This window comes from Tympanuchus pallidicinctus, unplaced genomic scaffold (genome assembly GCF_026119805.1).
Source record: "Tympanuchus pallidicinctus isolate F22 unplaced genomic scaffold, pur_lepc_1.0 scaffold32, whole genome shotgun sequence".
NCBI lineage: Eukaryota > Metazoa > Chordata > Aves > Galliformes > Phasianidae > Tympanuchus > Tympanuchus pallidicinctus.
In genome coordinates, this window is record NW_026294750.1 from 3,954,173 (window position 1) to 3,971,391 (window position 17,219).

The 17,219-nt window shown below is 52.5% G+C and overlaps 2 protein-coding genes across 5 annotated transcripts in view; one reads left to right on the forward strand and one right to left on the reverse strand.

Annotated features, from left to right (window-relative positions):
* KCTD20 (potassium channel tetramerization domain containing 20) overlaps positions 1-17,219 on the reverse strand; it is a 130,722-nt gene that overhangs the window by 83,513 nt on the left and 29,990 nt on the right. The window lies entirely within an intron of this gene.
* Positions 5,722-15,379, forward strand: KCNA2 (potassium voltage-gated channel subfamily A member 2). Of its 4 annotated transcripts, XM_052698457.1 has the most exons (3): positions 7,307-7,639; positions 7,764-8,146; positions 8,790-15,379. In XM_052698457.1, the coding sequence occupies exon 3, from the start codon at positions 8,969-8,971 to the stop codon at positions 10,466-10,468; it is 1,500 nt and encodes a 499-aa protein (XP_052554417.1). In that variant the 5' UTR covers positions 7,307-7,639; positions 7,764-8,146; positions 8,790-8,968; the 3' UTR covers positions 10,469-15,379. The 4 variants fall into 4 exon arrangements, with proteins under 4 accessions (XP_052554415.1, XP_052554414.1, XP_052554416.1 ...); XM_052698455.1 differs by lacking the exon at positions 7,307-7,639 and adding an exon at positions 5,722-5,844 and having other exon boundaries at positions 7,764-15,379; XM_052698454.1 differs by lacking the exon at positions 7,307-7,639 and adding an exon at positions 6,809-7,027 and having other exon boundaries at positions 7,764-15,379.

The window sequence follows — 17,219 nt, forward strand, 5'->3', positions numbered from 1 at the left end:
TTCTGTTGCATCCCGTGATCCAATGGCCCCTGCAAGTGAGGTATTGTTTTACTGCACTGCAGACCGAGCTCTTGAGCTGAGTGGATTTGCAAATCCTATTCCTGAGAATGCATCTCCAAGCCCTGTGCAAGACTCTAAGCTGAGGGCCGAGGCTGGCAGCAGAGCAGTGGCCCATGCCTGCTGCTGGTAGGCTCAGACTGGGAATTTAGCAATGATGGAGAAACTTGAAGCCTTGAGTTCTACAAATCATCTGCTCTGACCCCACTGGCCTCTCTGTGTGCACGGAGCAGCACAGGGTTCTCCTTTGGGGCCTGAGCTCTGCCCCCGCCTCTGATGTCTGCATTTGGGCAGGTTCCTGGGAAAGCAGCATTCGGCTTCTTGCTTTTGTGCTGTTTTGGCTTTTTTCTCTCTCTCGGTTTGCTGCCAGCACCGAGGCTGCTGGTGCACAGTGGGGGATGAGCGGAGCTGGTGAGCAAAATCCCTTTGCACCATCTTCAGTGTCTCTGTTTCCTAATTGTCTCCCAGTGGCTGCTCAGGGAGCAAACCAGATCCTGGCCAGAGCCAGCAGCAGGAGGAGATCCCACGTGGGATGCTCAGAGCTCTGGTGGCCGGTTTGGTGGCCCTGGCTGCCCTGACCTCGTTTTGTTCCTTTCTGCATTGGTTCCCCTGAGGGCTGCAGTGCTCCCAGCTGTCAGTTTCGGTTGCTGTGTGGTTAACTGGTCTGGTACTTCAGCAACCTTGAAAAACAGGATGTCTCGAAGGCTGAGATGCAGAAGGTGGCATGGATGGCATCAGCCCAAACATGCTCCTGCATGAAAAGCAGCGCAAGATCCCTGATGCGCAGGGGGTGATGTGCTCACACCAAACCCACGACAGGACTCAGACCCATGGGTCCCTCCTGCTCTTCCTCTCCAGCCTTCCCATCTGTGGCTTCTCCAGAATGCTGCAGATTTCCATAGGGAATTTCCCCTCTCCCCAAACCACCCCTTCCTAAGGAGACCTCAGATTTAACGCATCAGTTCTCATCTTTCAAACAGATGCTGGGTACTGGAAGGATTCTCTTCCACATGGTGAGATGGGGTTTCCTCCTGCCAGAAGCACTGCCCATACCCATGGGATTGCTAAGGTTATCATTTACTAAATACCACCTGGCCCTGTTATTCGATTGACTCTTGGATTCGATTGACTCTTGGATTCCTTCTGCTCGTGCTTCAGCTCAGAGCGATGGGGACAGCAGATGTTCCTGGGGTCTTTCTGCAGAACAAAAGCTTTCCCTCTTTTTCCTCACACTCCCCAAAGGAATTAAGCACAAATGAAGGGAGGTGCCGTGATTTGGACCACGGTTCTGAACAGCTCCATGCAGCCCTCATGGGAGCTTGGGGACAGCCTGGGTGGGTTCTGCTCATTCAGGAAAGCTTGTGCTGAGAGCAGAGGGTGGGGAGGGGGAGCAGGGGATGCCAAGGCTAAAAATAGCAGCTTTCTAAAGAAGCAGATGAAAACCTCTTTGAAGAAATGAGAGGAGAGGGGGAGGGTTACCATAGAAACAGGGAAGTCTGTCTCGTCCCAAAAGAGGGGGTGGGAGAGGAAGAAATAGTAAATACAGCAATGAGGTGACAGAGAGGATGCTGCAGGGCAGCAGGCAGAGCTCTGCCACCACCCAGTGTGGGCATGGCACCTCGTGTCCTGCCCAGCATCATTGCCTGTCACCACCCCACGCCACCAGGACCTGGATCAGGGATGATCTTGCAAGGTCACAGTGATGGAGAACCCCCCTGGGAAGTGATAACACAATGAATTCCTACCTCATCCCACAGTGTCTTGTAGGAATTTTCCACCCTAGCAAAGCCATCTCCAGGAGGGACTTTGTAGTGATGGAGCTACACTGGTGGCATTGGCCTGGCTGGAAGATGAAGGAACCAAGGTGGAAGGCGGTCCTCAGCTGAGCAGCCCCAGCCTGCATCTCTCCCTGCAGCATTCATGTGTGGGAGGACAAGAGGATGGAAATGGTTCCTGCAGAGCCCTTTTCCTCCTGCCTTGTTTTTTCCTTCCCATGAAGCACTGTCTGTGGCTGTGCCAGTAGAAAACATCACAACTGGGTCTCCAAGCACCCACCATGCAGCAGGGACAGATAGACAGGGAGGTACACAGATGTTATACAGCACTTGTGGATGGGATGGGATGAGGAAAGAAGAAGAATGGAATGGAATGGAATGGAATGGAATGGAATGGAATGGAATGGAATGGAATGGAATGTCCAAGTTAGAAGAGACCACAAAGAACATAGAGTCCAGGAGATGAGATCCTGAGGTGGTCCACCCACTGCCCCAAGGCAGAGGCAACCTGCCTGCAGGTTTTTGCTATCTCCACTGCAGGCATCTCCCATCTCCCCTTACTGTTCTCATCCCTAAGCTCAGAAGTTTTCAACATTAGTTCTATGCCCCTGCTGTTTTGGTGAGCATCGCCCTTCCTAGAGCTGGAGGACAAGTGATGCTCCATTGAGCACATGGGAAAGGCCTGGTTCAGACCCGAGGAAACCAAATCATTGGAGGAGAATGAAGCATGTGGGAAAGCTCATCACTTCTCTTGCATCTCCCCTGGAGTCACACGGGGAGCTCTGGTGCTCAGCAAAGCCAGCTTTCCATCGGCATCGCAGAAAAGCACTTTTGGAGCCCTGCAGCAGCTCAGTCTCGTGTTTGGAAGGACTTAAGGATGCAGGGACGCAGCTGTGTCCCTTCGGCCAGCTCAGGGGGATGCAGTGGCTCAGCTGATGCCTTGGTAGGGGCCCAGACCTGGGGAGGAACTTGGTAGTTATACACAGACAAGTGTGGGGAGCACAAAGCAGGCTTGGGAGCAGGACAGATTCCTTCCCAGAGCTGAAAGCACTCGCGCCTGGCTCGAAGGAGGCTATTGATTTCCTTTCTGCTCACTAATTTGGCTTGTCCTGTCCTTTTTGTTTGTGCAAGTCAAAGAAAGATGCTGTGAGAGCCTTTTAGTTGGAGCGGCCGGAGCTGCTGCTCGGCCCGCGCCGCGGCTCCATTAGCAATCCTGCAGCAGACTGCCATGAAATATTCACAACCTCAATGGGCTCCAAAGACCTCAAGAACTGAAGTTCTACGCCGTGTTTCGGTTGGGCGAAATGACTTTTTGTTTTCAATGAACAGCTCCCAGGCAATGAGATGTTTGCTGGTTCCGCTCCGGGCTGAGCGAGCATTTGGGACACAGTGATGCTGCAACGCAACAGCCTTCATCAAACAAACATTCAGGGTGGAACCCGGAGTTCTTTTCTTTAACTAATCACGTATTTTTAATATGGGAAACATCACAGAGGGAGAATGAACATAATTTTATCTTTGCAGGTAGGTAATATCAGCTACGTTGCTTTGCCAAGGGCCAGTGGATCTTCTCAAGGATCAGGAGCTCTTTGCAGGAACAGGAGACCTTCCCATGGACCCAGCTGCCCCAGGACATGGCCCCATGACCACAAGATCTGCTCCTCCTTTCCCGTGTCACCATGTCACTGTTGTATTTTGGGACTGGCCAGCAGCACAAGGTATGCCAAGAGCAAAAGTCACCTTGTTCTCTGGCTGCCTCCATTTTCAGACCCTGTTCCATCACAGTGTGGTCACCACCATCTCTCAGTGTGTCCTTTTGCCACTGCACACCAATGCCCGGCCATGCAGCCGTGCTTGCACCCTCTGTTGATGCATGCAGCAGGCAGGAGGTGGGATGCTTTCTCTGGAGGGTGATTCACAGCCCGGGGAGGCCACTTGTCATTGTCACAGCTCCTAAAATGTCACAGGTTCCTCCCGATGGAGGCTCGGATGGAGGCAGGAGCACAGTTTGCTCAGGATCCTGGGAGTGCAGCAATGCTCATGCATGCATCCAAGCCATGGTCTTGATTCTTCCTCATTGCATGACTTCAGGCATCCCTCAGAGCCCCACTGGCCTTGCAGGAGGCGTCCCCAGGAAGGTCACCATGGAGAAATGCCATTGTCACGCTGCAACATGCTGGTGGTGTTTCTAGTTTTGGAGAGGGGGCTGGTGGAGGGTGGATATTTTATTGCTTCGTATACCATAGCATCATAGAATATCCCAAATTGGGGGAGGGACAAAGGTCCAACTCCTGCCTCCACACACAAAATCCAGCCCCTATGTCTGAGAGTGTTGTCTGAACGCGGAGCAGCTCTGTTTCTGCTGGGAACTGAGCACCAGATCACTGGGCATCCCCACACCCAACACAGGAACGGTTCATCTCGGAAGAAAGGACAGGGTAAGTTTTCCAATTAAGAAAGGTATCGATTCTGTTCGGATAACAGAAAGAATCCAGTGGGAACATGTATATATTTAAATGACAATATTAATGCAAAGGTGTCAGCCATTGAAACACATGTAAATCAGACAAGTAGGTGCAGTGTATTGACTTGCTGCGTCCTCCGAAGCGCTGAGTTACATCTCGAGTTGTCAGCGTGGCAGAGGGAGGCGGGTGCAGACGTACACATTGTAATAATAGCTCCACAATTAGGGTAGTAAATCAAAGAGCATCACTCAATTCAGAGAGGTTTCCTCCGTTTGCTACAGGCAGGATTGGAGCTCTTTGTAAGGAGATGGTGCTGCTGATGCGAAAAACCCCACTGGTTGTGTAAAGCCTTGGCAAGGCAGCAGTGGGAAGAGCAGCTTAGAAATTCGGCTGCACTTGAATCGCCCAGCCTCAGTTTCTACACATTGCATAAGTATCAGCCTTGGGCATCTTGTGGTCTGGATTCTGCCCACCCTGCTATGACAGATCTGTCTCAGAAAAGGCTGAAAGAACACGGGCAAAAATTAAACCCCTTCTTCCCTTGTTGCCTCACACCCAGAGGAATGCATGCAATAAGGAAACCCCCCTGCGTGTGTGAGCCCCACTTTGCCATGGAAATTCATGTTCAGCTTTAGGATGCAGCTGAGGCTCAGGGAAATATGGGTTAACCCCTCCATGCCCCCACACCTCCCAGGGCATCACCCTCAGCACTGATTTTATTGGGCTTCCAGGGTGAGCCACGCAATCACCTCCAGCAGCAGCAGCACCTCACAGTCTGACTGCTGCATATGGGAGCTGAAATGCTTCCATCACCTCCTCCAGTGTTTGTGTTTGTTGGATGCTGGGTGCCCTGCAGTCCTCATGGCTGCCCCCGTGCACTCCTTGGATGGTCATAGCAGAGCAGTCCAAGGCTGAGCCAAAGCCTTGTGTGCCAGCTTTGTCATGTGCCCCCCCCCTTGGGATGGGGAGATGCCTCCACGTGCAGGGAGGAGGTCTGCAAATGCAAGCTGATATAAAATGACTGCTCTGGGCGTGATGGAGAAAAGAAGAGGGATGAGTTTTCCTGGTGTGGATGCATTGCTCACCCCATGTTGTGTCCAGCTGGGCTGGAGCCTATGGGGCAGCACAGCATCCTCACCCCAACCACTGGCATGGTGGCCCACAGGAGCCTGGTCCTGCCCCACTGCCTCCCCCAAAGCCATGCAGAGCTGCTGCGACCCCACATCTCCCCATGCAGATCCAGGCTCCAACACAAACCTGCTACACTCAGAGCCGCCCGCTAAAGCAGCAGCATCGCGCATCCAGGGATATGATTATTTCCCAGTGGTTGAAATCTAGGTCTCTTGCTTAGGAGGAAGGGGGGAGGGGGGGGGGAGATGCTCATATTAATCTTATGAATATTCATTGAGAAGCTCTGTTGCCTTCGGAGCTTTGCTCCCAGGAGCCCGGGGCGAGTTTCGGGGCCGGCAGCGCAGGTGAGGGTGCTGCCAGCAGAGCGGAGCGCGGCTGTTTGTGCATTCGCTGCATGCCTGACTGCAGAGCCAATTGTAAGTTGGTGCCTTTTTCTCCCCCCTTCCCCCTCCCCGCTTCCTCCCCGCTGTCTCTGCTGAAATCGCGGCTTGCCACAAGCTGTGAAATGGAGGCTTGGCGTGGGGTTTTTTTTTGGTTTTTGTTTTTTGGTGTTTTGTTTTTTCGGTTGCGAAAGGGAAAGCAAACGCCTCGACCTTGTCCTCGAGGCTCTCTGCTGCCCGAAATCTCAGCGCTCTGACAGACGGCCATGGCTCGTGCCTGCAGCGAGCCTGCCTTGTGCATGCAGCGACAAACCGGGCTCTTGTGGCTGATCTCCTCCGCCTCCTTCCTGCCCCTGCAGCCCCCAGATTTGCATGAACGGAACCCAAAGATGGGAAGGGGGTGGGAGGGGGTCATCTGAGCAGGACAGTGTGCGGTGGGGAGAAAGTAGCAGCAAACAAGTGCTGGAATCTGTGATGTCAACTCAGATGATGCCATAACCGTCTCAAATCAGCACCAGCACTCTGCCATCTCCACTCCGGTCTGGGCTCAAAGAGAAGAGCCAAGGCTTCATGCTGAATGATAATCAACGTGTTAAATAATGAGCAAATGTCCGCACTGCTGAGCAAACGTGGAGTGTTTGGGGCAGGGAGGGAGGGGAGGAGGGAGTTTAGGGTCAGGAGAAGAAATGCATGTTTGAAAAAATCATCAAGGTTGGTTGATTTAGGGGGAAATGGGGGCTCGCGTTGTGGCTGCAGCAGGTAGCTGGTCGTCGTGGTGTTCTGCTGTGATGCTCACAGGAGCCAAAGAAGGTTAAACCCAGCAGAGCTCTGGAGCCGGGCTGCAGGGAGAAAATGCAGGAAAAGGAGAAAAACTGGGACAAATGCGACCTCCTCTCCTCTGGGCCTGGTAGAAAAGGGTTAAGCGAAGCCGTTGGATGCTGCAAGCCTTGTCAGGGTTGTACTATTTTTTCTAGTGCATAAGGAGAAGGGAGAGGAGGGTTGCACGGGAAGGGGAAATTTCCAAGAAAAGAGGGATCTGCAGCAATATCTGCACCCGAGGTGATGAAGAGAGAAACCAACGGGCATATATGGCCTGCAGGAGGCTGAAATGTTTACCGAGGAGGCTCAGACTGCGGGGTTATTTTCCACCTGCCTCCCCTCCCCGGTTCTGTAATCCTGGCTCAAAGTAGACAAGTCGAGTTGCAGCCGAAGAAGGGAGGTTAGAGGAATTATTATTATTATTATTTTTTTCCTTCGGGAGGGAAAAAAAAAAAAAAAAAAGACCAAAAAAGAAAGGGGGGGGAAAAGGAGAGTTTGGATGGACCGCTCCGGTTCGAGCATCCGTGGGGCGGAGCGGGGCGACCTGATGGAGGAGCAGAGGCTGAAGGGATCCGAGCCCCCCCAGCGTCCCCCTGAGAAGTGCAGCCCCACCAGAGCGGAATTCCCACGGGGGGGTGGGTCGGCTGGGGGTTGGCTTTAGGGAGGATGGGGAGGGTGGGTGCGGGTCGCGCGGGTCTCACGGCCGGGGACGCTCAAGGGGGAGCACGGAGGAGGGGACGCCGACCAGAGCTTCGTCTCACCGATGAAAACGGAGCCCCCCGTGCCATCCGCGGAGGCAGCGCGGTGCCGTAGGGACCGCCGTCCCCGGGGCGTTCGGCGCGGCGCCGCAGAGCATCGCTGTGCCGGGGGTTGCGGCGCTCCCCCTCCGCCCGCCGCCTCCTCCCCTCGCTGCCATCGGGCTGCCCGGCCCCACCGCCCGGAGCGGAGAGGAGCGGAGAGGGACGCGGTTCTGTTTTTTTCCGCTCTCCCTTCGGCTTGTGTTGCGGTGCAGGTTAGCGAAGCGTCGGGATAACAGCCGGCGGGGAGGAAGCGGAGCTGCCCGGAGGAAGCGGGGCTTTGCGGACGCTGCCTCCAAACCCCTCGGCGGCTTTTTACCTTCTCGCTGTTTTTTCCAGGCGATGCCACACCTCCCGAGGACACCGGGGACATCGGGTTTTGCTGAGCTTAGCATCTCCCCCCCGCCGTACCGGAGGCATCAGACAGACGCTGCTCTGCCCTGAAGTGCGGACCTGCAACAGCTCCGGGAGGACTTCTGTCCCTCTGTCTCTTTCTCTCTCTCTTTCTCTCCAGTCCAAACCATTCCAAGACCCGACTTCCACCATCTGGAAATCTCACCCCTTTTATGTCCCTTCTCCTTTTCTACGATGACTCACCATTATTTTTAACTTTGAAGAGAGAGGAAATTATGGGGATCTTGGAAGCCTGTATTCCTCTCTAGGATTTCCCCAGGGTCAGATAATCGGTCTTACTAAGAGACACTAAGATTTGGCTTCTCCAGGTAATGTGATTTGTTTTCTGTGTGCCATGGCGCTTTGCAGAGAATGAGAGCAGCCGGGACACCAGCGGTCGAGGAGGGGGACTGCAGTGGTCCGCGGGCAGCTTGCACCCAAATTCAGGCAGCAGAGCCCAGCTCGGGGCGGGCAGAGCAGCACCCGCAGCCCTGTGGCCGGGGCAGGAGGATGGGGACGGTGCCGAAGTTAAAGCGGAGCCGTTAGGGTTACCTGGAGGGTCGTGCCGGATTGCCTGCCGCAGAACCGTAGAATAATCTATGCACGGTTGAATGTTAACCCTTAACTGCATGCCTGGAAATGAGCCGAGCCCGCGCTGCCCCGCGGGTCCCCTCCCCGCTGTAGGGCTGGATCGGGTTTTGCTTCCATTCTCTTCCCTTCCCCCTCCTGGTTTTTTCCCCCCTCTTTGGAATTTTTCTTTTTAGCCGTAAAACCCAAAATGTTCCGTTTGGCCAACGCAGGTTGTGAATAGATGAGGGTCTGAGGGTTCCTCAGGTGTTTTCTCCCTTCTGCCTAATGGGTTTAGATGGGAGTTTTGAACTCTGATTAACCCCCCGAGGACGGCGGTAGGCAATGGTAGCGCAGGGAGCCGCTCTCCTCCCCCCAACTTTACTTCATCTCTCTCTTTCTCAGCAGGGGCAATTTTCTTTCCTTTTTTGTTTTCTCCTATTTTATCATCCCTTCGCCTTTTCATGAGACACTTCCACACCTACGTACCTGTCCTTCTGCAGGATAGTAGCCTTGCCCTGAGTCTGATCCCACCACCGGGCACTCGGAAGAGTTTAGCATAAGGATTTCCTTTCAACCCCAATATGACAGTTGCTACCGGAGATCCTGCAGACGAAGCTGCAGCTCTTCCAGGTCACCCACAGGACACGTACAACCCCGAGACCGACCATGAATGCTGCGAGAGGGTGGTCATCAACATCTCGGGGCTGCGCTTTGAGACTCAGCTCAAGACGTTAGCTCAGTTTCCGGAGACTTTGCTAGGAGATCCTAAAAAGAGAATGAGATATTTCGACCCTCTCCGGAACGAGTATTTCTTTGACCGGAACAGACCCAGCTTCGATGCGATTTTGTACTATTACCAATCCGGAGGGAGGTTGCGGAGGCCGGTTAATGTGCCCTTGGACATCTTCTCAGAGGAGATCCGTTTCTATGAACTGGGGGAAGAAGCCATGGAGATGTTTCGGGAGGACGAAGGCTACATCAAAGAAGAAGAGAGACCGCTGCCGGAGAATGAGTTTCAGAGACAGGTCTGGTTGCTCTTTGAGTACCCCGAGAGCTCGGGCCCTGCCAGGATTATAGCTATTGTCTCTGTCATGGTGATTTTGATCTCCATCGTGAGCTTTTGCCTGGAAACGTTGCCCATTTTTCGGGATGAGAATGAAGACATGCACGGCAGCGGGCTGAGCCACCCTCCCTACTCCAACAGCAGCATGGGGTACCAGCAGTCCACCTCTTTCACAGATCCCTTCTTCATCGTGGAGACCCTTTGCATCATCTGGTTCTCCTTCGAGTTCTTGGTGAGGTTTTTCGCCTGTCCCAGCAAGGCTGGATTTTTTACCAACATCATGAACATTATAGACATTGTAGCCATCATCCCCTACTTCATCACCTTAGGGACAGAGCTGGCCGAGAAGCCGGAGGACGGCCAGCAAGGCCAGCAAGCCATGTCCTTGGCCATCCTCCGAGTCATCCGCTTGGTGCGGGTCTTCCGGATCTTCAAGCTGTCCCGGCACTCCAAGGGGCTGCAGATCCTGGGGCAGACCCTCAAGGCCAGCATGCGGGAGCTGGGCTTGCTCATCTTCTTCCTCTTCATCGGCGTCATCCTCTTCTCCAGCGCCGTCTACTTCGCCGAGGCCGACGAGAGCGAGTCCCAATTCCCGAGCATCCCCGACGCCTTCTGGTGGGCCGTGGTTTCCATGACGACTGTTGGCTATGGAGACATGGTCCCCACCACCATCGGGGGGAAAATCGTGGGGTCTCTGTGTGCCATCGCCGGCGTATTAACCATTGCCTTACCCGTGCCCGTCATAGTGTCTAACTTCAACTACTTCTACCACCGGGAGACGGAGGGAGAGGAGCAGGCTCAATATTTGCAAGTAACCAGCTGCCCAAAGATCCCCTCTTCCCCTGACCTAAAGAAAAGCAGAAGTGCCTCTACCATTAGTAAGTCTGATTATATGGAGATTCAGGAAGGTGTAAACAATAGCAATGAGGATTTTAGGGAGGAGAACTTGAAGACAGCCAATTGCACCCTAGCTAACACAAACTATGTGAATATCACCAAAATGCTAACCGATGTCTAGTCGCTAAAACCTAGTACCGTATTTAAAGCTGAAGTGGAACAATCGCAGATATTGAGTGCTGCTCTGCATTGTAGTTAACACAGTATTTTCTACGGTGTATATTTGGTTCTGCATGGGAAGCAATAGCTGTGTAAGTGACTTTTAACCTTTGATTTCCACACTGAATAACGTGCAAGCAAACAAAACCGAACCATTTTGTTTCCCTTCTGCCATCCCAGGCTCGCTGGTTCCCAGAGGTGCGGAGCGGTCCGAGCACCGTGCCGTAGCGGGGATGCAGGGATGCTCACTGGCACGGCCCCGTCCCCAGAGCCAGGCCACCAGCGTGGGGCTGGGGAAGGTCAGGCAGGGCTGGTTGGCTTGTTGGAGGGCTCAGGTTTCCACCTCGGCAGTGCCGAGCTGAACGCATCGCCCCGGCTCGCGTTTCATAACGGAAAATGCTGCATGCTGCAATAGTTTGAGCCACTGCAGTATGCCAGTGAGAGGCCCAGGGGAGGGATAATTAGTCTGGCGGCACATTATTTATTAAGTCTTAAGTTTTCTATGCTAGGCACCGGGAGGGACGAGTCAACAAATCAAACGCTTGGATTTTATTGATTTATTCAGATGATACTTCCATCCACCACTATTTCCAGGATCACCAAAGACACCTCCACTGACACATTGAAAACGAGTTGGGAAAAAACCATCTTTTTTTTATATATATATCTATATATAAAACTGGAGCAACTATGCTGTGGCCTACAATATATTTATACTGCAGTGAAATTTAACCAGTAATACAGTACAGCTGCATGGGTATCTGTTGCATGAATCTGAATATTTAATACACACACAAATATATATTTTCTTAGTAGACTATACAGTATTTATGTTTATAGTGTTTATAGATTCTCCAGTGGCTCGGAGGAGATTTGTGGGAGCTAAAATATCTCTAATGTGCTTAGAAATGGGATGGGGATGGCATGTGCTGACAACAACCTGATAGATAACAAGGCAAAGCCTGAGTGCCCCAGCACCCGGCCCCAGGAGCTGGCTCCAAGGAAGGTGAGCTGAAAGTTAAACACCTGCGCTCATTATGGGGCGAGTAATTAGTCATTAATCTCGGTGTCAGGAGCAGAAAGCACAGCTGATCAGGCAGGGCTGGAGGAGCAGGTGGAATGGCAGGTATGGGCTCTCTGGACTTGTTTGGTCAGCAGTTTTCAGCCATTTCCCATACGATTATTATGTGTGTGTATAGATATTTAGAGAACGACTATAGGGCCGAATTCGCAGCTAATGTGAGCTCTTGGAGCCTCCTGGCTCAGGGGCCACAGACATGAGCTGTCCTGGGGTGTGTTTTGGGCTGGAAAATCCTGATTTCAGTCATGTTGAGCCCTAGGGCCGTTGGTTTTTCCTGTATGGTGGACTGGATCCAAGCTCGTGCTTCCAAGCCGTTGCTTTTGCTTTGCCTTCTCCCAGGGTCTATTTGAGTGTTGGGATGCAGACACCTCAGGATCATCCCCATTTCTTCTCCATTTCTGGTGTAATCTGGGGAGAGTTGGAGCTGTCTGTTCTGGGGTTTCATCTGCTTTGCCCATCCCACTTGGATTTCCTTCTTTCCCAAATTGCTATCCAAGCCTGCAATGGGCCGGGCCAGAGGACCCCTGTGAGGTCAACGCTCGAGCAAAGCCCCCAGCTGAAGGCATTTAGCAGCTCCTCCAGTTGGGGTGAATTGGGACTGAATTTGGGCTCGATCAGCGCTTTGCTGCCGCTGAGTGCAGGTGCAGGAGGGAAACCCGTGGCAGATCGTGGGAGTGAGGTCAGCCGGACCTTCCTGGCCTCCCATGGGAAAACAATATTCACAACAATACAACAAACGGTGCTAGCGTATTCTACAGCAATGGTTCAAAATGCTGCTCGGGGCTGGATCCGTCCCTCGTGTTGACCCCGCTCAGCCAGGTGGGATCTCTCGTCGTTAATAAGTGATTGATTCAGGCTCTAATCACCCAGGGTGCTGAGCACCACGCAGGGTTGGGTGCCTGCCCGAAATCGCATCTTGTTGCATTGGGAACCCTCTCCTCCTCTTTGCTGCTACAGCTCTGGAATGGGCATCTCCGAAGCTCACCAACACCTGCAACACACACAACGAGAATCAACGCAACTGAAAGCAATAAATCTCTTTCTGAAGCTTGAATGGGATGGCAGAGGTGTGATTCCCAGGTGGCAGCTGCTCAGCCTCCATTGATCCAGCTTGCTGCATGTCTATGGGGATGTGACTGCCCTGCCACAGGTGCCTGAGCACTGGGATGATCCCAAATTTGCTGTGCAGGAAAGCACCAGCGCTCAGGGTGGGCTGCTATGGGCGATTTGGGAAGATGCTGACTTTGCAAAGTGCCTGGTTGCTCATATCCTGCGAGCTTCAGGCCATTCACCTCCTGGCATCTCTGGCCATAGATGGATCCTACACCTTGTGCGCTCACTCAGGCAGATTCTAATGGGGAAAACCAGCCCTGGAAGGAGGGCATCTCTATGGTGGCCCTTGCAGCTTGTTTGCAGAGCAGAAAGGACCCAGATGTGTGCTCAGATAGGTTTCTCAGGGCAGGAAAGGTCTGTGGGGGTCAGAAGCCACCCATCAGGCTGCATGAAGCAGAAATCTGGCTTTCTCCCGCATACACAGAAATGGTTTCCCTATAGCTTTTAATGGGATTTGTGCCTGCAGGTCGGAGCTCTAGTGCTATTTTGAGCTTTGCTTCTGACTCACTGATGTGATCTTGAACCAGTTTTCAGGAGGAGACTGTGATTTTTTTTCTTTCTTTCTTTTTTCCTTGAGGAATTTGGTTTGAGAGCCTCCAGCCCCCACGGAGATGCTGAGCATCCCAAGCTCAGCTTCAGTGGGTACAAAATTGGGATGTGAAGTGGCTCAGATGGAGGATGCCATAACACAGTGGTTGGGTCTCCCTTCCCTCCTCTCATGGAGCCATTGGCCATGGGTGGGATGGAGAACCAAGGCTCTCCACTCTGTGTCTGGTCCTATGGTTGTACCCAGAGGAGGTAGGACCTGTATTCTAAGTTTTGCCCTTTGTGCCATGGTTTTGGAGATGGGAAGTGGTGATTTCTAACCGGTGCACGTCTAACTCTGTGAGCAACCAATCAACCCTTCAGCATCCTCTGCAATATCTGCTTAGGGCAGTGAGGGGAGGCTCTTATCTTAGCTGAGTGCTTTAGGAATGATGGGAGAAAATCAGCAGTATGGGCTGATGAGTTTTTGTCAGGAAAAACCAATCTCTGCATCTTCGTGTTGTGTCGAAGTCCTATAAATCTGGATACTGAGCTATACCAAGAAAAGGATCTCTAGATTGGTGTTATGTGACTGTAGCATGTGGGTGTATAAATACGGGCATATTTGTGCATAAATACACAGAAGGAGAGAAAAAGACAGAGGAGGAGGAGGTATTTCAGGAATGGCCTTGCTTTGTTATCACATAACTCCCGGGTCAGTGTTGAAATTGCTGCCAAAAGCTTGTGAACTCTCTGGGTTCACAGCATCCCTAAGGAGGGGCCCAAGGGAAGGAGATCTGGACTCAGCCTCAGAGGTGGCATCAGCTCTGAGCATCCCTGCATGCATTCCGGCAGCTTTTCAGTATCTCTTCTCTGGAACCCAAATTCTCACCTTGGTCCCATTGCTGGCATGTTTGTAGTGGTGCAGGCAAAGCCAACCAGAAGTCGAAGGGGTTTGCTGGGCTGTGCTGGGTGGCTTTGCTGGGTTTGTCAGTAATGGTTGGGTTTTGGTTCCTTTGAACCACGCTGGGATTTTCGTCCCAGGGCTGAGGTGTGCTTCTCTTGGGTTTTGTGTTCATGGGGGATCTCAGTGGTTTGTGTGGATCAGCAATCAGCGTTTTCTTTGGCCAGCACGCTGCAGGGCTGGGGGTGAAGAGAGGAGGATCCAGCTCCAAATCACTTGGGTTTGCAACCAAAAAAAGTCCACAGCTCCCTCTTCATGCCCATGGCAGCGCCCAGCACATCGCCTTGTCCCTGCCATCAGGGTCTGGCAATGAGGGTCCTTGTAGCCATCCCTACCCCCTTGGTCTTGGTCTCTCCATGAAATGATGGATCTGGCTGCCCTTAGTCCGCACCGTGCACAGAGAGAGGAAAACCCCTCACCTTCATTCCTTGTTGGTGGGATGGTTGGCTTGGAGGAGCTGCTGGACATCAGTTGACCACAGCCCTGTCCCAGGGGCCGCGTGTGTGTCAGACACCCTGCCTGGTTGCTCTGGGCATGGGTCGGTTGGTTTTTGGTTTTATTTGATCATCCTTCTGTCGTGTATAAGACTGTAATTATCCGTTTGCACTTGCTCCCTCGTTGCTTGAGACTGCACTCTTGTCCTCCAATGTCACCCACTAATGGTTGCTGGAAGCACAAGGGAAAAACAGGCATTGGATCAAAGCTGTGCGTGGTGCCTCACTCGAGTGAATCGATAGGAAGAGGAAATCCAAGAAGGACTCATCCTACCGATGCTGGAGCTGAACCTTGTGTTGCCGTGGTTACGGGAGGAACGGGACCAGGAATGGAGAGAAGCCTATAAACTGGTAGAGGAGGACTCGTGGGAATTTCAAGTCATTTAACCATGCGTTTGCTAGACAAAAACGTAGACACCAGCTGTATCTGAATTGCACAGTGTGTATAGACGTCCCTGCTCTCATTGACGGCACAGGGGTGTCCCTGGGGTCGGGCACATCCATGGGGTGGGACACCCACGTCAATAGGGCCGACCATTGTATATAGGTATACAGATCTGTGTACATACATATCCCAAATGAGCATTTGCTGTCTGGTTTATCATGAGTGTATATAATTTATTCTTCACAGAGCATCACAGATTTTGTAAATATCGACACTAATTAAGAGGAAATAAATATGTATATTATTGAGGAGCTATTTTGGTATCCGTTCTGTGGAGGGTGGTGGGGGGGAAAGACAAGCAAATGTATTTCTGGTAGGCTGGGTTATTGTGTGGATCTAAACCTTGAGAAATGAAGGGAATTCCCTTCAGTGTGGAGCCAGGAGTTGGACAGGATGGTCCTTATGGGTCCCTTCCAACTCGGGATATTCTGTGATGGAAAAATCACTATGGGGTAAAGACCCATGGAAGGGGCTGAGCTGTGGGTTGGTGCTGTGCTTTGGGCTTTTAGCAAACCTCCAGCAAAGGGAGACCGCGGTGGGGACTGAAATGCAAATATTTCATCCCAAACCTGCAGGTTCTCTCCCTGAAGGGTTTGGGATCAGTTCTCGTAGGCAGGTCACCAGGCTGGGCTCAGACATTCCTATGCAGCCCCAAACCAGCCTGCTTCCAGGTCTGTGCTCTCCCTCCTCTCACATCTCCTGGGACTCTCTGAGCTCCACTGCTGACACTGTGGGATCTGCAAGCAGAGATTTGCTTCCCCAATACTTCTATGTATTGGGGAAACATATTTTTTTCTTGCCATGGTGACAACCCAGTCTCTAAAATGCATCCTACCCACGGCATGACTTGTTTTTTTAGCTAGAAAATCCAATTTCTTCTCCACAGAGATGTGACTCAGGTCAGTGACACGGCTGGAGCCCCTGCCATGGATCAGCACTGCTCATGGCATCGCTCACCAGAGAGCTGAGAAGGATTTGGCAGCAAACCCAGCAGAGCCAGCAACAAGTTGGAGCTCAGGACTTTGGCTTTCCCATGCTGCTTCCCACCTCAAGCAGCTTCTGTGGTCTTGGATGTACCCAGAGAGGAGCAATAACCCAAGGGCAACCTCAGGTGCAGTGCTTACATTTATCCACGCTGGCCAGACGCACGTACCAGTGGCACTGGAGCTGTTTTTAACCCTTGCAGCCTTCCTGAGGCAGCTCCCTGCAGGCTCCAAGACCCTCAGGTACACATTCTGATGGTACAGAGCTGGGCTCACAGCTGCAATCCTTTCTGCCACACAGGGGACATCCTGTCCTGCTCTGTGCCTCAGTTTCCCCACCTATAACACAGCTCAGGACCTGCAAATTGCAAAGCTCAACTCAGTGCTGGGGCAGAGCGAATGCATCAGTGGATGGAGGAATCCGTGGTTGGATCATTGAAGCAGTAAAGGAGGGCATTCAAAAGGAAAAAAAATGGAATGCGAAAAGTTGAGACAACAATTTATAAGCGAAATTGGCAGCATCCTCGTTGCAGTGCTCACTGTCGTGTTGGTGGCTGCCCCTTTTGGGCCACTCCACTCTCCTCAACCCCATTTCCGAGCCCAACAAACAAACCCCAGCCCTCCACTCCTATCTCAGTCCAGCTGATTCTGGGCTCATAAATATCCAAACGGCTCTTTTTTGGTGTGAGGGGGTTGCAGCAGAGTCTGCTCTGCGCAGCACTCCGCAGGGATGGCAGGAGGAGGCGGTGAGGCGGATGCAGCAATTATTTTAAACTGCTGCTCTGCCAGCAATGCTGCAGCACCGTGCCCATGCACGGAGGATGCTGATGATGTCAGGGCATGCATTGCCATGCTTGGGCTTTTACAGCCTTCCAAAGAGCAAAGGGTGTCGTGGAAGACCCACACGTACGGTGGCACCGATCCCCCTGGTGCTGCCCGACCTACATTCTTGCACTCCTTTTGCTGAGCATTGCTTCTCCACCTCATGGACCTGCTCTGAATTAAAGAGGTCTTTGAGGCAGCAGCACGGTGTTGCTCTTCATCCTGGGGAGGACCCCACTGTGAGTGTTTGCTTTCTCCCCTTTGGAGTGTCAAACCCTTGAAATCC